This window comes from Lissotriton vulgaris, chromosome 2_1 (assembly GCF_964263255.1).
Source record: "Lissotriton vulgaris chromosome 2_1, aLisVul1.2, whole genome shotgun sequence".
NCBI classification, from domain to species: Eukaryota; Metazoa; Chordata; class Amphibia; order Caudata; family Salamandridae; genus Lissotriton; species Lissotriton vulgaris.
In genome coordinates, this window is record NC_141687.1 from 1,223,863,521 (window position 1) to 1,223,885,009 (window position 21,489).

Below are 21,489 nucleotides of genomic sequence, written 5' to 3' on the forward strand. Positions count from 1 at the left end.
TGTTGAGCGTTCTGTGGCGCGTGGCTGGCGGCATGTGTGGGGGCGCCCCTTCCTTGGCCACGAAAGGAGCGAAAGGCACCCTTTGCTGGCGTGGGGCCGATAGGCCCAAGGACTTGGCCGTAGCACTGGAGTCCTTAAAACGCTCAAGCGCATGGTCTGCCTTGTCGCCAAAGAGGCGACGGCCATCGAACGGCATATCCAGAAGGGTAGCCTGGACATCGGCCGAAAAGTTGGCGGACCTCAGCCAGGCGTGGCGTTGAACCGCCACCGTCGTTGCCATCGCCCTGCCCAGTGAGTCCGTTGTATCCAGCCCACACCGGATGGAATACCGTGCTGCATCTCGACCCTCCGCAAGGGCTTGGGCGAGTTTTGCCCGGGCCTCCTCCGGACATTGTGGCAGCATTTCCGCGATCGTGTCCCACAGGGTGTGGGTGTAGCGGCCAAAGAGGCATGCAGTTTTGACTGACCGCGGTCCCAAACTCAGGGACGAGAACACCTTCTTCCCGAACTGTTCGTACCTCCTGGATTCCCGATCGGGCGGGCCGTCAGGAATGCGGTCTGGGAAGTGGAGGCCTGGATGACCAGGCTCTCGGGGGTGGGATAAGTGGACAAAAAGCATGGGTCGCCCGGGGCCGGGCGGTAGCGTCTGGCCATGTTCCTATCCACAGGCGGACCTGTGGCGGGCTTGGACCAAGTGCCCACAAGAACGTCTCACAAGGCCACATTGAACGGCAGTAGAGGCTCACTGGAGCTTGCCTGCGGTTTAAGGACCTCAGTGAGGAGGTTAGTCCTCACGGCCGCGACAGGGAGCTCAAGGTTTAGGGCCTTGGCTGCCCTCGTCAAACCTACACTATAAGCAGCCCCCTCCTCCGTAGCCACGGTTGGAAGGGAGACAAATCCAGTGTCTGGCGAAGTGTCATTTCCACTGGCCTCCCCAAGCTCATATGTCCAGTCCTGTTGAGACTGGCACTCCCGTGCCAGAGGGCCCTCAGACACCTCCCAATCACCCTCGTCACCCATCTCCTGTAGTTCAGGATCAGCAGATGGGGCCAGTTCATGGAAATAGAAATCCCCAAAGGCCGTCTGTAGCGGCGCCGCTCAGACGCCAGAACCGGACCGAGAGTAGGATCGGGGACGTCGCCCATAGCAGGCGCCGGGGGTGACCCGGCACGACCCGGATCCGGAAGCGGATCCAGGAAAGGCCTGCGGCGCCGGGACCGAAGCACCCAACGGAGTCGAAGCACCAGACTGCGTCGGAGCCGAAGCACCCGACCCGCTAGGCCTTCCAGCCGGGGCCGTTGGGCCCGGAGGCACCACGGAACCCGGCTGAGGAGGGAGGGAATTCATGGCCATGAGGTACCGCTCGACCTCAGGCGTCGCGCCATGCCCAGGGACCCGAAGGTGTGGGGCAGGCGGCGACGGCCGCGACTCTGTCGGAGCCGTGTGGGTGTTGTCACCCAAACCCCCGGGCGGATCGCGCGAGAGTCGGGGTGGGTCAGAGGAACGATGGTGTCTCTCCGACCTCTCATGCCTCTTACCTGAGGACTTGCATCCTGACAACCGATGTCCACTCCGGAGCTGCGAGGGCTCTGACCCCACGACCTGTCCCTTGACCTCTTGTGGGACCGGGACCTGGAGCGGCGCGGGGCCGACTGCCGGAGTTCCAGTTGCTTGCAGGACTGCTCCCGCCTAGCTTTAGATATCAGGGCTCGGCAGTCGGAGCAGGTGCGGTCGTGGTGGTCGAGGCCTAAACACTTGATGCACCGGCGATGGGGGTCGGTAACCGACATCAGTCGGTCGCACTCAGAACAGGGTTTAAACCCGGGCATCCCTACTGGCAGCGTAGGAGTCGAAGACTCGAGAAAATAAATTATCAAAAAGATCAAAAAGTTTAGACAAAAAAGACTAAGGGGTAGAGCTTCTCCGGATCTGCGCTAGCTGGCGTGGAAGAAAGAAGAACTGACGTCAGCGTGCATGGGCGGCGTCTATGTACTCCGACGACGTCATTCCGACGCTAACGACGTAGACTATGGACTCGGAGCCGCGGACAACGCCTGCCGGCACGCAGGGGTATTGCTACGCAAAATTTTCCGGATCCAGTCTGACGCCTGGGGATATTCTGAGGTAAGGAATCTATCACTAATGTGTCTCTTTCAGATCTTGTGGAATGTGCCCGAATCCTACCAGTCAGCAAAGCTCAGCCTACAACAGATATGGTGTCTAAGTACACAACGTGCAGTAGAAAATCTGAGGCTCTGAGGTTCCTTCAGGAGGTTTCTAAGTGGTGAGGCGCTCTTGATTGGCTAATGCCTGAGTTTGGTCTCTTTTGCAAAAAGAGGGTGATATGCTACAAAAGGGAATGAGGCCTATGCCTTTTCCTTTATCTTTTGTACCTACAGCTATGGTATTTTTGTTACCGAGACTCCCATTCCGACGACGGGGAATGATACAAAAGCATGGGAATCTATGAAAGTTTCAATACTGGGGCAAAATTGATGATTTCAATAACAAAATAAAAAATCAATAAACACTGTTTTTACAGTGCAAGCGATACATTCTACAGATTTAAAGTGTTGACCTTCAATTAAAATTGTTATTCATACTGCACTGATGGAAATAATTGTTCTCGGGTTCCAGAATACTAGTAGGAATGCTCAATTCTTATATTCTTGTATTCAATATACTCATACTCAACCATCAGTGAGGAACCTATGATGCAGGAATCGTGTGATACAGGAAATGTACAAAAAACATTTCCAGCTGGCTTAAATAAACAATGTTTTATTATGAGAAAACAAATTATGTAAATACTAATTGTAATATTTATAACCAATAACAATTCAATTCTCAGGTGTAACATTTTTCAGTTTACGCTATCATACATGCTTTTTTTAACTGAGGTCTTCAGGAACACTTCAAATCTTTTTAAAAATATACCCAACCTTTATAATACTTTTTCTGGCATTAGTTCTATAGTTCCAAGGGCACAATATCTTTAGAAGGAGAAAGTCAGTCTGGATATGGCAAGCAAGATAAATTAAAAAAATAACTGTGGTAGAGCAAGGATCCCATCAAGAACTAGGAATAAGTGCAATTGGAGCTCAGGCTTAAATAATCAGTTCAGACAGTGGAGTGAAATAAAGAGGTGAGAGCCGGAAAGAAACCAAAGCTGTTATAGAAGACAATAACATTACCTAGCGTAATGAAGGCATGTGCACGCACCACAGGAGGCATAGTGGATCCTCGGAACTGAGAGAGAGGTTGAGAAAGAGGCTGTGATGTTGGCAGGTCTTCACGCTCATTCAGATTCGTTTCTGGAAGCAAAGACCGGATCTATTAAGTTGAGAAACTTCTAACCTCACAGTAACATCATTATTTACAGAAAAAATGTACAATCTTACCCTGATCCAAACAGTCTGAAGAGGCTAGGATAGACTGGACCAAAAGGAAGATTTTTTTCTCCACTTTGGCTGGGCACATCTGGACAGCCTCTCCCAGAGTGAAAAGATGCCTCACCTTTGTAAAATGGAAAAACAACAATCAGCGCAGAGCAAAAGAATTTGTGTAAAATGTACCCATTTATTTCAAAGGAGGAATCAGACACTTTGTACACTGGTTATCAAAGACCAACTCACCAGCACCTATCAAGAAACAGACAAATTAAATTCTCAACAAGGGAAAACATTCCAGGAATATGAACACACAACATTACTGAAAGGTGGATGGGCATTTCTTTCCTTCCAGATTGTGATGTTTATACTGCATGCAGCAATAAATACTCTTTTAGAAGGTATTAAACTATAAACTAGTATTTCAGACGTAGATGATTTTTCTAGATGCACTACCTGTGTTTTGTAGTTGACAACTCATAGGTGACAAATGCATTAAAGCCACAGAGTCCTTCTCAAGTTAATGTGTTTATATTGTCTTTTTTTAGTGAATGCACTTTCTTGGGAAGTTTTTGCGGTGGCACTATCTTAACGGCTTATAATCTTAAAGCCAGGTTCGTTTTCCAGAGTGTAGGGTCCACTGCTTTACATTCGTGTAGATTGGCTTCTTTTGACGCACATGAGAAAGATGTATGTAAGAAGCATGCCCTTTCTGAATGAAGGTCTGTACTGTACTGTCTTTCCCAGGATCAATGTTTGATATTTTAGTTCCATTGCAACCCAAATACAGCAACCAATTCAAGAAAGTCCAAGTGAAATGAACTACGCTAGTGCGAACTAGGTTTTGTACAGTACCACATTCAAAATGACAGCAAATCTCTATGATTTGTTAAGCCATGTTCAGTCGGTACTTTTACATGAACTAAAACATTCACTAGTGTGACAATGGTGAGATCTGTGGATAATGAAAGAGAAAAGAGAAACCTAAAACTTGGACAAAAACAAGACGCAAAGATTTAAACTATCAAGCCAGGCATACTGGACAGCCACTTCTGAACTCGTTTGGAAAAAGACCCCTTAATGGCACAAGCGGAAAGAAATGAAGTCCCATCAACAGCACTAAGAACACAGACAGGCCACGAGTACCTCTAAGCAGACAAAATAACAATATGCCATTCTCAATATATAAAACTCTATTCACAAATGGAGAGGCCTGTTGTGATGCAGCAAACAGGCACAACACTATGAGCCAAAATAGAAGCTTATGGTAAAGAGGTTGAAACTTAACAAGAAATGTTTGTTTGGGCAGCTGGTATTGGAAAGTAAACTCAGCTATTCACACTTGGGATGCACTGACCCAATAGATTCAGTGCAAATGTGAGATTTAAAAATGCAGGTTTGGCAGGCAACTGCACATAAGTTATTGGGCTTGGATGTACAGTTGAGAGTAGGCAACAGGAATCAACAAGTAACTACTCTGCCATCTCTTCTAAACATGCAGGAAAGGGCCCCTTTTGGCATGTTACCCCCACCACCATTTTTTGCCTGGTATCGGATGCAACTTGACCGAGAGAGCGCTCGGTTTCTGCTAACCAGGTCCCCTGCACTAGTGGTTTTTCCCTAAAACTGAACCATTGTTACATAATTGGCACACATTTAGGATGCTTATAAGTCCCTAGTAAGTGGCACTCCTGGTACCTGGAGCCTTGTAGTTAAAGAGGGCCCCTAAGGGCTGCAGCATGAATGGTGCCACCCTAAGGGACTGGATTCAAGCAAGCCCGCCTGAAGACGGCTGTAATGCCAGAAACTGGTCCTGGGAAGCTTGATTCCGGTCCAGGGAAGACATGGCTTGGCAGTTCGGGCTTGACTGTTCCCATGAGGCACAGGGTCAGACTGATTTGCATATGGCCATGTCTGAACTGGGGTGGGGGAGTGAGCTAAAGAACGGTGATGGATTAAACCCAGATCAGTTGACTGGGGGTGAGTGTTTGTATTGTCAACGCTCCGTCCATCATCCCCTTTGGTTTTTCTTTGACCACCCAAAGGGACCCCTCACCAAGCTCATGAAAACTGCCACTGCAGCCTGTGCGTCTTGGTGCAGAGGAAACCTAAGAGGCTACATGGCACACAACTCTGTGCTCCATACCAGCAAAGCACTGCATTTGGGATAGGGAAGTCACTTCTACGGCAGGCTGCACCATACCCATGTGTGGGCAGATCTACCCGAGTGGATGTGTTCCCATGATATCTCATGTCACTCTTAGATATCACAAGTGCGCAGGGAAGCCATATGAAGTACATGGGCTGGACACCAGTCAGTACACGCTTCCCAGCTACATGGTGGATTCATTGTACCTCAAGGTGTTTGGTATCAAACACCTCGTCTTAATAAACCCACACTGATGTCAGTGTTGGAATTATTAATAGATGCACCAAGAGAACACCTTCGAGCTGTCCTCTAAAAACTTACCAACTACTAGTGTGTTGACTTACTGGTCTCGGCCAGCCGGCCAGGCAGCCATCCGAGACTGGTTTCTGACCTCCTGAAGTGAAAGTCTTCGCTCTTGGAGGTCAGGAACAAAACCTGCTCTTAGCAGAGGTGTTCAGACCTCCTCCAAGCAGGATAGGCTTTCCAGGGAGGGAAGCTTTAAAGGCCCTGCTGCTTTTGATATGAGACCTGTGGGTCCCTCCAGATAGAGGGGGTGCCCACCCCCATTGTCCTGACCCCACTTTTTGGCTGCAAGACAGGCAGGAAAATCAGTTCGATTAGGTGGTGTACCCACACAGCTGACGTTGACCCCGGTTTTCAAATTCCTCCATGTTATTTTCGGAAGGAATTAGCCTTCTAAGATCAGGGTTATGCCTACTTCTCACAGGAAGGTGTAGAAACCCTAAGGTAGGTAAGCCCATTGGCCACTTGTCATAAACACCCCTAAATTGAGTATTTGATGGATCAGCAGAAGAAGGACGAAGAACAGTCACTGCCTGGTGAGAACTGCAGCAGAGCTTTGGTGAGAAACCCTGCAATGATCAGCCCTCTCTCGACAATCGTGACTGAGTGAACAAAAGAAAAGGCAGCCTAGGTGCTTCTAGCCAAACCACCTGTCATATTGGATATGTGATGTTGGACTTGAGAACTGGATACGGATTTGGCACACATTGGGTGGCAACTAACATTTGAGTGAGGTGTCTCTGGATACTCATGGACGGCTCCCTGACCTTTTGCCGTATTCGTACCGGACAGTAAATACTTAGTACCATTTCTTGTGTGGAGCCCAGGATTGAGACCTCTTTTTCCCTTTATACGCTTGACTAATATCACAGCCTTTAGGACCTAAAGTCTGACTTTTTTGTGATTGTATTTTCTTTTTGAGTTGACCCTAATTTTGAAAGATCCCTGTGACCTTCAGCGGATCAGATTCTCCCCCCTGATGAAGCCATTGTAGGGGAAACGCGTTGGCTGAGCTGTTTTTGGAAACATAATAAAAAGAAACGAGTCTACTGAGGATCAAGTTCCACAAGCTTTTGTTAAATACTAGTGGAACTTGTGTTCCTTGCCTCTCTTTTTTGTTGTAAAAAATCGCGAGAGTGACTCGTCCTGCGAGCTGCAGAACTACCAAAGCCTTGCACAGCCTGCCAGCATTTCAACCAACACTAAAGGATCCCTTGGAGTAGAGAAACGACTACTCTGCAGTACGCAGACACTGACAGCAGAGTCTGGTTCACTGCCTTGCAGCTCTCCATCCCGACTGACACCACAGACGACCAGGAGAAGGTACTTGTGCTCTGGAAGGTCTCATCTGTTACCCCACAGAGGATAAAGACACCAGGACTAACCGGAGCTGTGCAGCACCAACCCCTGTTGTACTGGATGCCATGCACCAAATACCGAACGGGCGTGTCCAGTCCAGACTGTCACTGCACCAGGCCTAAGCAGCCACCGATGGACGTCAGTGTCACGGAGACCCACATCAAAAGTGACCTAGCTGCCTTGATGTCTTCTCTTTCAGCTGTTTGTCCCAGACCGCAAGGCTCATCTTTGCACACCCAGCCAACCAAAACCCCCTGCTCCTGAGCCTCCCTCCTGGGTCCAGACAAACCGGCTGTGCACCCGTGCCGCAAGACCCCTTTGCAACCGAGCCCCCATTTGGGAGCCCACAAGTCCCTCTGGGCAGCCTCTTTTCAGATGCCCCCCCCTTCTCCGTAGCACACCAGCTACCAGCCTCACCAGCCCCCTGATCCTGGTAGAACCCAGGCGGTTGCTCAAGAATTACTTGTAGTATGTTGAATCTTGGCCCAATACTCTTTCGATTCTAGAAGGTGAACCTCTAAAACAGATGGTACCTACTTCTATGCACCGTTGTTATTTTACCCCATAGGAATACATTGTACGTAAAGGCACACTTGACCTCTGCCCGTGAAAGCAGAGGAAATGTGACATGATCTCAAGATTTAAAGGCATCTTTATTGCTCACAAAGTAACTGAGCAATAAAATGATTTTAAATCTTGTTAACTTGTCACATTTGCTCAGCTTTCAGAGTCAGAGGTCAAGTGCATTTCAGTTAGGTTGAGGAGATTTTGTAGGTTACTAGACCTGCAGATCTAGTGCAATGTTTATGATTTTTCGAGCCCTGGAAACGTTTACTTACCTGTGAATAGTTTCTATCAAAACCTGTACTTACCTTGAATGAAGTTCTGGAGTTTAAAATATACATAAAAAGATGAGTTATTTTTCTAACTGGTCTCGGATTTATTCTTTGAGTGTGTCTCATTTATTGGCTCAGAGTACAACAAATGCTTTGCACTACCCTCTGATAAGCCTAACTTCTTGCCCTCACTACCACAACAGACAACGTTATATCTACTTTAGCTTCTGTAAATCAATTGGGGACCCACTGGAGACTCTGCACAGTGTACTTTGCTTGAGTACACTATTTAGAGAGTCTGTTTCCAACACATAGCCAGAATCTGGTCAAGAGTTTGTTCTAGCCACAGAGATTTGAGTCAGCATGTCAATTTTACTTGGCAAAAGAAACATAATAAACTTTTTTCATAAATCCATTTTTTTTTCAAATTTAAACACAAACATATTACTAAAAATAACATGGTGACTTAACAACTCTTTCACAAACCTTTTTTTTAAAGGAAGGGTGAGAGAAAATAGGGACAATTTAGCCTAACAGGATGAAGCCTGAATGCCTGGGAAAACCTTAATTGTTTTTTTTGTTTTTTTAATCAAGGAGTAGCATACTAGCAGTATTTCATCATGGGCTTTAGGTGGCAGTTGAGCTGGTTATTATCATATTTTTTTTTCTAAAATAAAAGAAGACCATGGAAGAACTGAAAATAATTCCTTTTGGCCATTTCCCAGTGAGGATTGCTTGTGACCAACGAAAACACCCCTGGAGAAGAACTAATATTACAGCTAAGCACCTATTATTTTTTAGTCAAAGGTACTAAAAAGAACAGCCAGACCCTAATCGGGCAGAAAATTATAGACCAATATTACTACTCCCAGGGGTGAGTAAAATATTGGAAAAGTTGATAAACGGGCATCCTATAACCAATCTGGAAACTAACAACTTACTGCACCAGGCACAATGTGGTTACGTTCTGGTTGCAGTACAGACACAGCCCTAATATTAGTAGCTACAGAATAGCTTTAAAAGATATTGGACCAGGGAGGTTCGGCTGCGCTTACTGTTCTGGACTTACACCCAGCTTTCAATACGGTGACATACAATTCTATGCAAAAAGATGGAAGAGGTTTCTATAAATCGGCATGTCGCTTAGCTGGCTGACCAAGTTTCTGGAGAACAGGAGTTTCCAGGTAAATGAAGGGCATTTTTTTATCTGAGACACATTGGTTTAAGTGTGGATTGCTGCAGGGACACCCTCCTTGAGCCCCAGACTTTTCAACTGGTATGTCTACCAGTTAGCTGACATCTGTGCTTTCAGTTTCACTATGGTTGTTGGACTTGGCCCTTCTGGCAGGTTCACCCCTAAACTTTTTGCTTTGTGTGGTGACCCAGTGCTAGTGATTTTTGGCTTCTGCGCACTTTCACTGTGTCCCAGTGGAAAGTGTGTGCGCACTCGGAATGCGTGTGGTGACATTGGCCTGCCCTCCCATAGGAATGTAAATGTAAATTGTAAATTGTAAATTGATACTTGTATAGCACACTACTCACCCGCAAGGGTCTCAAGGCGCTTGTACGAATACCGCTGTGGAACCCATCCTGGCTTTCCCTGTGAGGCGTCCACTCCTGGGCACCCCCAAGGTCGAGGCCAGGCATCCTTAGCGTTGTGGGGGCCGTTGTGGAGATTAAGCAAGCTATTGCCCAGAGTTGCAGAGTGGGACTCCATGATTGGAATAGGCACCGAGGCGAGAATTATCAGGTCTGTGGAATTTTGAGCCCAAGACCCGCCGATGCGGGGAATTGAACCCTGGTCCCGGGCTAGACCTCTGCATCAGGGTCTGCCGCTCTAATCATTGAGCCACACTTCTCCATGGGGAATGTATGTGTCCCTGGTAGTTCCTGATGCGTGGGGAGTGCGAGCTCGAGTTTGGTATGTGCGGACTTGTGTGATTAAATGCTGCGCAATGATGTGTACGGCGTGATTGTGTCTAGTGTGGAAGTGCCACTTTTGGAAGTTGGCATGTTTGTGTAATTTGTGTCCGGCTTGTGATTGGCTGGAGCTGGCTGGTGAGACTGGCTCCTTGAGTCATGATGGGTCTGCCCCAGTGGTGAGTGTTGAGATTAGCATGAGTGATGTGAGGGAGGCGTACACCTGGGACCTGAATAGAGCTGGGCTTTCCCCACACAATGCTGGCTCCGCCCCCTGTGGTGCGTCTAATGTCCCTAGCCTGGCCAGTGAAAGGAAAGGGTGGCTGAGTTTAACAAAGTGCTCCAAAACCAGCTGTGACTGGTTTTTCCTCCACCCTGCGACAAATGGATTTACTGTATAAAAAGAGGCTGTGACCTCTTACAAAAGGTTCTCTTCCTGGATCCTTTTGCTGAGGGGGGCTGCTGCTGCTGGGCGCCATAAGGACCGCCACTGGGGATTTCCTCCCTGCCTAGGAGGACCCTGTGAGCTGGCTCTGGGCCCAGCCTCGCCCAGCCTCGCCGCCCCCCCTCCCCCCCCCCCTCCCCACATCCTGAAGGACTTTTGCTGGACTTGGCGCCCCTCAAGCGCCTGGGAGCGCTGGATTTGTCCCTAGCGTTCAGAGCGCTTTATTTTCCCTTTGGCGGCTGCCCATATTGCCGTACTTGTGCTCATTTTCAAGACAGGTGCCCACCCTGCTTCTTTGCAGCCATTTGTGCCCCTTTTTGGGGTAATTTGAGCGTTCATTTATTTAAATTGAAAATGGGAGTCCACCCTGTACCTCAGAGAAATTATCACGCTGCCCTCAGCAGCGCGCCCGGGACCCTAGAGGCTCGTTCGAGGGGCCGCGCTTCCATTGGTTGCCTGCAGCCCAATGACCCGGAAGTCAGGCACTCCCGCCCATGACGGGGAGGGGCCTGCAGCCAGGCCGGAAGGGTGCCCGAGGACTGTGGTGAGCAGGGCTCCCGTGTGGGGAAAGGAAGCCCCCGCGCCTTGCGAAGCGCCACCAGCTAAAGAGGCAATTCTGCTGGGATCCCGAGGAAGAGCCCCGCTGGTGCCGCACTGCTGCCCTGCCGCCCAAACTGAGGGAGACCGAGTCCATCTACTCCGGTGAGTTGGGCCCGGTGTTAGTTGTGGCAGAGGGGGCGTCGGGCACATTGCCGGTGCCCCCCCTCATGTGGCTGTTCACTTCGTTTCGGGGGCAGCATGGTCCTTTAAAGGCCCGTGGAGGTCCCGGCAGATTCCTTGAGCGGCCCCACTTGATAGCGGGCCGCTCTGCCGAAAGGTGGCATTTGTGAAGAGCCCTGAGAGGCTCTTGGGGGGCATAGTTTACTTCGAGTCCCCCGAGAGGGATTCCGACGATTTGGGGGATTTCCGTGATCTCGAGCCCCCAGAGGGGGGGCTCCAACGACGGGACCATATTTGTTTTAAGAGCCTGAGAGGCTCAAGGGTGTTATTTCAATCAGAGCCTGCGAGGCTCAGGGGGCATTTCGCTCGAGCCCAGAGAGGCTCAGGGGCATTAGTAGTTCGAGCCCTGAGAGGCTCCAGGGCCCCACAGTTGTTTCTAAGCCCACGAAGGCTCCCACGGGGCACAGTTGTTTTTGGGCACTGAGCCTGCAAGGCTCACACGTGGTTTTTGCCCCATTGTTGTTCAAAGCCCTACCTAGAGCCCGGAGGCACGCTGATACCAGGCTCAATCCCTGCTACAGCTGCCCAGCACTTAGGGGGCAGCTGCTCCGTTTAGGCCCCCTTGACATTTTGGGACACAGGGCGTACTAGCCCCAGAGAGGCCAGTTGGCCTGGGGACAGTCACAGGCTGTGGCTTATGTGATTTCTACGCAAATGTTCTTTGCTGCACCTCTGAATGTGTTTTTATGCGTCATGTGCTTTTTCCTACACTGCTGAATGTATGTTTATGCATCATGTGTTTTGCCCTGCACCTCTGAATGTGTTATGCTTCATGTGCTTTTCCCTACACCTCTGAATGTGTTGTGATGCATCATGTGTAATGTTCTCATGCCTATACCCCTAAATGTATAGTCATACTTAGGTAGTACAGGTGTTGCTAGTGAGGTCTGGGTTCCCTGCGTAATATTCTCCTAAAGTGGTTAGGGTTGCGTAGGTGGTACTTACCGGTTACCAGTGATTACTGGTTGTGTGCTCTATGGTCTATTTTGTGCTACAGTGATTTTATATTCTATGTCCTAAGTGCTAATTCTAACAAGTATTCTAGTGCTAAAAGTGCCTATTCCTGATAGTGGTCCATGTGGCCCTGTCCTGTACATATATCCCTTGTAAATTCTGCCTGCGCCTGTTGGCACATTGTAAAGTGTGTGTTTTTATCTAATGTGTTATATAACCCTGTGTGGAGTTTCCTTTGTGGTGGGCCTTGGGTGTTGTTGCTGGGTGCGCGCGCAAACACTTAACTTACATTGCCTAAGGGATAAGCCTGACTGCTTGCGCAACGTTGCCTAGAGGGTGAGCAGGGGTTATCTTTGGCGTGTAACTCCCTTGCCCTGACGTACGAATGGTGGTTTCTTCCTGACTTTAGCGCAAGCCTTAGCCAACCGGAGCTCCCATTTCTAACAATGGTGTCATATGCGGATAACACCCAGATCGCGTTCTCCTTGTTGCCTAAAATGTAACTAACTTGTATCTCTTTCAGATACATTGTTACTGAAGGTAAGTAACTTGTTCATCTGAAAGAGAAAGTTAGTTCGAGATTTCTTAGCTTAGAATCGGTACCCCAGCACGATCATCCCCTGAGGAGGGTCTGAGAACCAAGTTTACACCAGAAAATCCTGGAGGACAGATCCGGCAAAACAGCCATCCCTCTGGACTTGGCTGTCCAGGCGGTAATGTCTGGTGAATGTGTGCAAGGATGCCCATGTTGCCGCCTGGCAGATGTCAAGAAGTGGGACTCAACATGACAATGCAGTAGTTTCTGCTTTTGCTCTAGTGAAATGAGCATGCAGCCCCACCGGTGGTTCCTTTTTTGCTAAAGTGTAGCAGAGTTTAATACAAAGAACAACCCACGGGAGATGGCATGCTCCTGGACAGCCCAACCTTTTTGGCACCCACCAAGACAACAAAAAGTTGATCGTCCACCCGGAAATCCTTTGTGCGGTCAAGGAAAAAGGACAGCGCACGTTTTGGGTCTGGATAGTGGGGTCTCTTCTCCTCCTTGGAAGGATGCGGAGGTGGGAAAAAGGTGGGCAAGGTGATTATTTGTCCAATGAGAAATGGTGTAACCACTTTAGGAAGAACGAGGGCCTCGTCCTAAGCACCATTTTGTCTGAATGCATAGAGAAGAAAGGGAGCTTAGGAGATAGAGCCTGAAGCTCACTCACCCTGCGAGCAGAGGTGATGGCAACAAGAAAAGCAGTCTTCAGAGTGAGGAGCCTGAGAGTACAGTTGTGAAGAGGCTCAAAAGGAGCGTACATAAGTTATAACAAGATTCAAGTCCCACTGGGGCATTATGAAATGAGACAGAGGAAAGAGATGAATAATGCCCTTAAATAATCTATTTACAAAGGAAACTTGAATAAAGAGGGCTGATCTGGTAGCTGAAGAGAAGCAGAAATAGCTGCAAGATAGCCTTTTAGAGTGCCCAGAGCAGAAGCCTGCTTGGCCAAGGAAAGATTGAACAAGAGAACCTCAAGAAAGAGGGGCAGAAAGGGGATCCCCAGCCTTTGCTGTGCACCATGCCACAAACTTATTCCATGGACAGGCATAAGCAGTTTTAGTGGAGGAACACCTGGTTGCCAAGATGACCTGACAGCCTTCGGGTAGAAGGTCAAAAGCTGTCAGCTGTCGCTGCTTAATCTCCATGCAAGTAGGTGGAGGCTGGACAGGTTCGGGTGGAGGATCGTCTCCTGCTGCTGCGACCGAAGATCCTCCCGAAGGGGCAGTCTGATCAGGATTGATGGCCATGCTCAGGGTACTAGACTCTTCGTGCCCAGTCCGGAGCCACAATAACTTTGGCCCGGTCGAGCTTGATTTTCTTCAGCACTTTGGGCAGAAGTAGTACAGCTGGAACGGCATACAGGAGGCCGCAGTTTCACTCGATAAGCGTTGCCGAGCGAGTGCCGCCTTGGAAACTCAAATGTGCGAAACTGCTGAAATTGCGCGTTCTCTTCGGTGGCAAACAGATCTAATCAAGGCTCTACCCACTGCTGAAAGACCTTGCGCCACCACCAAGTGAAGACGTCAGTCATGATCTACCATGCACAGACGGCTGAGTTCGTCTAACATGGCATTCAGAGAACCTACCAGGTGATGAACCACCAGGGTCATGCCCTGATGTTCCAGCCATGTCCAAAGGCGAAGAGCCTCTTGACATAGGGTCCACAATCCCACTCCCCCCTGGTTGTTGCAATACCACATGGCGGTGGTCTTGTCTAAACACCTTCACTACGTTCCCCTTGAAGGAGGAAAGGAATGCTTTCCGTGTCAGGTGGATCGCCTGGAGCCCCAACAGATGGATATGGAGTCCGGACTCCAACGGAGACCAGAGGAGTCTGGTCTCGGCCTCTCCCAGATGTACTCCCCGTCCCAGGAGTGAAACATCGGTCACCACTGTTAGGTCTGGTTGGGGAAAGAGGAGGGATCTGCCTATGACCCAATCTTGGTTCGTCAACCACTAATGCAGTTGTTGTGCAGTTCCCCCCCGAGATCTGGACGTAGTCCGAAAGATTCCCCATCTGCTGCGCCCACTGAAACTTCAGGTCACACTGCAGAGCCCACCTATGCCACCTGGCATGATCCTCTAGCACGATGCAGGAGGCCATGAGGCCCAGCAACCTCAGGCTGAAACATAGGTATCATAGCCCGAATATCCCAGGCTCTCTGTGAGGGAGGATAGGCCTGAAACTGCACTGGGTCCAGAACTGCTCCGATGAAAGAGTGTCTGAGAGGGATTCAGATGTGACTTTGCCATGTTTATAGTGAACCCCAGCGAGTGCAGGGGGTCCACCGTAGTCTGGAGGTGGGAGACTAGAGCCTGGGGAGAGCACGCCTTCAACAGCCAGTCGTCGAGATAAGGGAAGACTGGAACCCCTGATCTGCGCAGATGAGCTGCAACCACCGCCATCACTTATGTGAACACCCGAAGGGCACTGCTAAAGCAGAAGGAAAGCATGGTGAACTGAAAATGCTTGTGGCCTACCTTGAACCGTAGGTAGCATCTGTGAGCTGGAAGGACTGGAATATGGAAATAGGCATCCTGCAAGTCCAATGTCACCATCCAGTCTCCATGGTCGAGGGCAGACGGGACCTGAGCCAATGGGAGCATTTTAATCTTCTCCTTCTGGAAGTAGCAGTTGAGGGCCTTTAGATCTAGACTAGGACACAGGCCTTTGTCCTTCTTGGGCACAAGAAAGTAGCAGGAATAGCAACCACAACCTAATTCTGACACAGGGACTCTTTTGATAGATCCCTTGGCCAAGAGAGCTGAGACTTCCTGGCAGAGAAGCGCCAAATGATCCTCTGACATGTGATTGAAAAACAGTGGCATGGAGGGAGGGGCAGCCTCGAGGAGGAAGGTTTAGACGCTTTGGACTATTTGCGAAACCCACCCGTCCGTCGTGATGGATTGCCAGTGGAGGAGGTGATGGCGAATTCCGTCACCCACTGGCCGTTGATGGCCCTTAAGGGTTGGACTAGGAGGGTTTGGAGGCTGCTGCAGGGGGTGAAAGTGTGGACTGGTGTGGCCTGCCCGCTAGCTACCAAACCGGCAAGGTTGTTGGGTCCAACATCCTCAGCCACACAGAGGGTGGGCAGCTTGCAATGACCGGTGGCTAGACTGGGCCAGACGTGGTGGGATGCCCCTTGGGTAACCACAAAAGGGTTGAAAGTAGACCTTGGTGGGCAGGAAGATGTAGCGAGGCCCAAAGACCTGGCCGTATCCCGAGAATCCTTAAAGAGCTCCAGCCAAAAAGGCGATGGCCATCGAAGTGCATGTCCAGCAAAGTTGACTGGACATCCCCCGAAAAGTCAGACTTCCTCAACCAGGCGTAGCGCCTAAGGGCTACCAACATGGCAATCATTCTGCTTAGTGAGTCGGTGGTATCCAGTCCACATCGAATAGTGAATTTTGCTGCGTCTCTCCCATCTGCCACTGCCTGGGAGAGAAGGGCCCAGATCTCCCCTGGGCACCGAGGCAGCACTTGTGCGACTGTATCCCAGATAGTATGGGAGTATCAGCCCAAGAGGCACTCAGTTTATCAATGATACAATATGCCCAAAGGTTTTGCACTCAACGGCCTGCCTTTTTACATTGTAAGATTTAACTACTGGTTAATATACATCAGCACATCACATAGTGGGCCTTAAACTGGGGAATTTGTCGATTTCAACCCTGTATTATTGTATGGTGTCATCGCCACCTGAAATGTTTTTACCATGTTTTATCATTGTTTTATGTTGTAAAGGTTTTAATTAACCAAGCAATACTAAAACTTGAAACAAAGGGGAAAAAGACTGGAAAGGCCAAGCACAGTGTTCTAAGATCCTATTATAAGGATCCAGAAAGAATAACTGGCTCGATTGGCCATGAGGGGATAATGGTGGTATGCTGATACTTAAAGTAAAAATGTCAGTTTTCCCATCCATTTAAGCTACAGTCTATTAGGCTACATTGCAACCCATTTTCTATCAACATACTACTAAAAAAGGTTTCTTGGGGGGCGTGGCCAAGATGGCGACCTAACCAGACGCTGGACCGTGAGGCTCCCCGGCCCGGAACCCCAGTTCAGCCTCTAATTACCACTTTTTATCCCCCTAAGCACCAGCATATTCCCGGTACCGCTGGAGGAGTAGGCGGTCCCAGCTTTGGTGGGTGTCCAGTCGCCCGAGCTGCCCAGATCGCTGCCCTGCCGGAGAGCCAAGTCCCACCCGAGGCCGCTCCGCCTTACCGCCTGTTTCCGGCTGCTGGTGGGGAGCGGGGGAAGACCCCAAAGACAGCGCCAGGTGTGGCTGTCATTCGGAAGACCTGAGCAAGGGGTTTAACCGCCGCTGCCTGCCTGCTGCGTGGGCGCCCCTTGTTGGGGCCTGCGGGACCTCTGCTCGCCGACTACAGCTGACGGAGGGAGTTGGCGACGACGGAGTACACTGCGGAGGACTTTGCTGGTGCGTGCGATCGGCTGTGGCAGAATTGAAAGCCCTGTAGGCGGCGCGTGGGGCGGCTGCCCCTGAAATCGAATCCCCGGCTGTGGGCCTGCTGGGCAGCGTCTGAGGAGACCGGCATTCTTGGCGCTCGGGCGCACTACATCGCGCTGGGCGCCGCCCTCCGTTCTTGGACAAGTGCACGTGTCTCACCACTGGAGAGCTGAAATCTGCCTGGCTTGGCTCAGCCTTGTTGGCAACGACGACCCGGGCCCGCGGAGGCCTACACCGTGACGTAGCGGTTGGCGAGCCCGGCCAACTGCGTGGCTCTGCCTGCCAACCCTGCGACCTGAGGAGGTCGCGGCCGGGTGGACCCGGAGCTGAAAGTGGCGAGCCCCCTGACAGTGCCATTGCAGCTGACCGGCCAACCCTTGTCGCCCACGGACAGCATCACCGCTTTACAGGACACCGAGAAGCGCGGTGAGTGGAACCCCCTCTTGTTATATCCCGTTACCCGACACCATCCGGTACTTATCAAGACAAGCTGCGTGGGTGCTGCACCCGAGGGGGAGCCCCCTGCACCCAGCTGCTCCCGGCTTCCCCGAGTGGGCTCCTGGTGACTGTCCACTTTTCTTAAGTGCCTGGAGAAGGGATCCCCACCCCACCTTGCACCCCTCAGAGACTGGGGACTATGACGCCAACCACAGAACTGGCCGCACAATCCCAGACATGCTTGCTAAGAGCGTTGTGAAGGGGGACAAGGCCCGCACGCCTCCCTCGCCCACTGCTCCGGCAGACACCATGGGGCAGGATGATGGGAGTGCCCCTATAACCAAGGCGACCCTGGAATCCCTATTCAATACTCTGCGCGATGACTTCATGGCCTTGAAGCAGTATCTGGCCGGGGAGCAACGGGAACTGCGCAGGGATGTGGATGGCCTGGGTGAGAGAGTGGCAGCAGTAGAGTCCGCGGATCAGGCACACAGCGAGGAGGTTGATTTTCTGCGGCAAGAGGTACTCCAACTCCGGGAACAGCAGATGGACCTTCAGGCGCACACAGAGGACCTTGAAAACCGTTCCCGGAGGAACAACATCTGCGTGCGGGGTGTTCCTTTAAAAGCCAAGGGTAACAGCCTGTCCTCCTACTTACAGGAACTCTTCAGGGAGCTTCTCGGAGAACCAGCTGACTTCGAGCTCCGTATTGACCGTGCACACAGAGTGGTACCAGCGAGGCGGGCCTCTGCCCCTCCACCGGACATTTTGGCATTTCTTCCAGATTTCCCTTTGAAGGAGTGCATCCTGCGAGAGGCACGCCAGAAACAGCCTCTTAGCTTTCTGGGTCACTCAGTGGCGTTGTTTTAGTACCTTTCGGCCATCACGCTCCAGAAGCGGAAATCCTTCCGTGCAGTTACGTCCTTTCTCCAAGATAAAGGGATACCATACTCTTGGGGACACCCGTTTCGGATTATCTTCAAATGGCAGCGAGCCCTGCATCAGATGCGCTCCCTCCGTGACACCTGCACCTTGCTGGGCATCGACTTAGTAGAGGAGGACTCGCCTGGAGGAATGTCGCCACGGAGGTTGCACGAGGGGCCCTCATCATCACAAGCTGACGGGTGGCAACGGGTGAGAAGACACCGCCATCCCAAGAAGGGCCTCAGACCCGACCCAGAGACAGTGGCCCACGAACAAGCAGCAGCTATCCAAAAGGTGGTGAAAGACACATCGAGCCCTGATTGACACATCGAGGTTTGGGGGTAGATGTAACGCATTATAATCATGTAGGGGGGGCGGGGGGGGGGGGGGGGGGGCGGGGAGCCGATGGGGCTGCTAATGCCACATTCCTCTACGTTGACCTACCACAGATCCGGAATACGAGTTGGCTGACCTGGGATTGGGGGCTGTAGGTTTGCCAGAGCCACGTTTCCAAATACTGACTTGACCTATGGGCCTCCACGAACTTGTGACCGGTCCAGGACTATTTGGTTCTTTGGGGACTTGTCAGTTGGGGTTAGGGAGGGAGTCCAGGGGGAGTTAGGGGGGGGAGGGGTCCAGAGCTCAAGTCTTGTACATACATATTGGTTGCGCTTCAACACTGCCCGGTCCGGGGGGAATCCTTTTCAGTCCCTACTAAGGGTCGCTTGCGGGGTACCATGGCCTTAGCCCACAACCTCACACGCCACGATGCCTAACACCTTTACAGTATTGACACTCAATGTACGGGGGCTCAACAATCCGGTTAAGAGACAAGCAATCCTCTCTTCTCTGGAAAGTACACGCGCAGACATTTGCCTCTCCAGGAGACGTACCTGCTGGTCCGGGATTGTCACAGGCTTCGCGCACGGGCGTTCAAGGGCAAATACTTCTCCTGTGGGACCACTAAAACGGCCGGGGTAGCACTTCTTGTAGCGAGACATTTTAAGGGGGAAGTCCTCCACAAAATAGCAGAGATAAGGGGCAGACTCCTTGTGTACCGCATTGTCCTAGGAGGAGTGAGTTTCACGATAGGCTCTTTGTACAGTCCCAATGAGGGTCAGGAGAAATTCCTACACGCTGCCCTCACAGAAATAGCAGTGTCTTCGGACAGACACATTATAATAGGCGGAGACATGAATGTTGTCTTTGGCGCAACCTTACACCGGTGTTCCCCACGCACCTTCCACGCTAGAAGCCTCTCGGCCGCTTGCACTGACAGATTACGGGACCTTGATTTACACGACCTGTGGCGGCAGCGGCATCCCGGGGAAAGAGAATATTCTCATTACTCTGCAGCACACAAATCGTATGCCCGCATAGATCACTTTCTAGTGACGAGTCCGGTGTGCTCTCTTACCTCATCGGTTGATATGGGAGTCATATCCCTGTCAGATCATGTCCCAGTATCCATGACTGTTACCGCCCGCCGTCTCTACCACCTCCTAGAGTGTGGCGCCTTCGAGACACACTCTTGCATAGACAGGCTGTAGTGAAGCAGGTACAGGAATCCATACAATATTTCCTACAACATAACGCGAACTCAGACACCACGCTCGCAACCCAATGGGCCGCATTAAAAGCTGTCCTTAGGGAAGTATTTATAGCAATTTCCTCAGCTGACAACCGATTACGAACAGAAAAAAGAGAGGAACTCACCCAGAAAGTGCAGGAACTCAAACGCATGCACCAGCGGACAGGGGCCCCGAGAGTCTGTTAACAGCTCAAGGTGGCGCGTGAACACTTCGCAGCTCTCGATAATGACCGGGCAGAATATGCGGCACTGAGGCTGAAACACGCCTATTACATGGGTGGGGATAGGTGTGGGCGGTTACTGGCCAACCGGCTCAGAATAGCCCAACAACGTCAGAAGATGAAAGAAATCTTGCGCACTGACGGATCTATTGTATTGGAGGATGCGCAAATAGCAGAGACGTTCCGAAACTTTTATGCTGATCTTTATAGGGGCACGCCTCCGAATGTTGCTGCCGCAACCAGGTATCTGGACTCGGTCACACTCCCATCTCTAGCACCGGGACAGTCGGAATGGCTAGAGAGAGACATTCGCATCGAAGAGGTGGTCACTGCAATTGCTCGGCTTAAGTAGGGAAAGGCACCTGGGCCGGATGGCTATTCTCCTTCCTTTTACAAGACTTTCTGCACCGCCCTGGCGCCGTTGCTCACTCGCCTATTTAATTCGTTTGCGGACCCAGGGGCCATCCCACCGGATCTCCTGCGCGCCTCTATCTCGGTTATTCCAAAGCCAGGAAAGGATGGAACTAAATGCGGGGCATATCTACCAATTTCCCTCCTTAATGTTGACCTCAAACTATACACCAGCATCCTCGCCACGCGTCTGGCTGCCCATCTGCCGGGCTTGGTAGACCCCAATCAGGCGGGCTTTGTCCCTGACCGCCAGACGGTTGATAATACTAAAAGGGTAACCCACCTGATTGAAAAGGCTTCCCGAATACCTGGGGAATACATGATATTGACGGTCGATGCTGAAAAGGCGTTCGACCGTGTTCACTGGCCCTACCTGGAAATGGTACTAGCCAAGTTCGGGATAGGGGAGAAATTTCGAACCCTGATCTTCAACTGCTACAGCGCGCCCTCCGCAGTAGTGAGAATCAATGGCTACACATCAACCGAGTTCCCCATCGAGAGAGGGACGAGACAGGGGTTCCTGTCCCCACTTCTCTTCGCCCTCTACATGGAACCCCTCGCTTATTGAATCCGGCAGCGTCAGGATACTCTTAGCATCAAATTCGTCAGCGATCTCCATGCCATTAGCCTCTACGCAGATGAAGTCTTACTTACCTTGGACCATCCGCGGACGGCACTACCGGAGTGCGTTTCTGAGCTTGAGGCATTTGCTACGGTGTCCGGCTTCAAGATGAATAGACAAATCTATAGCAT

The 21,489-nt window shown here is 50.8% G+C and overlaps 1 protein-coding gene across 1 annotated transcript in view; it reads right to left on the minus strand.

Annotated features, from left to right (window-relative positions):
• Positions 1-21,489, minus strand: part of NCAPD3 (non-SMC condensin II complex subunit D3) — a 1,036,822-nt gene that overhangs the window by 249,877 nt on the left and 765,456 nt on the right. The window contains exons 21-22 of the mRNA XM_086956941.1: positions 3,402-3,516; positions 3,195-3,314 (exon numbers count right to left, since the gene is read on the minus strand). Coding sequence (XP_086813067.1) covers positions 3,195-3,314; positions 3,402-3,516 — 235 coding nt within the window. The remainder of the gene's footprint in view (positions 1-3,194; positions 3,315-3,401; positions 3,517-21,489) is intronic.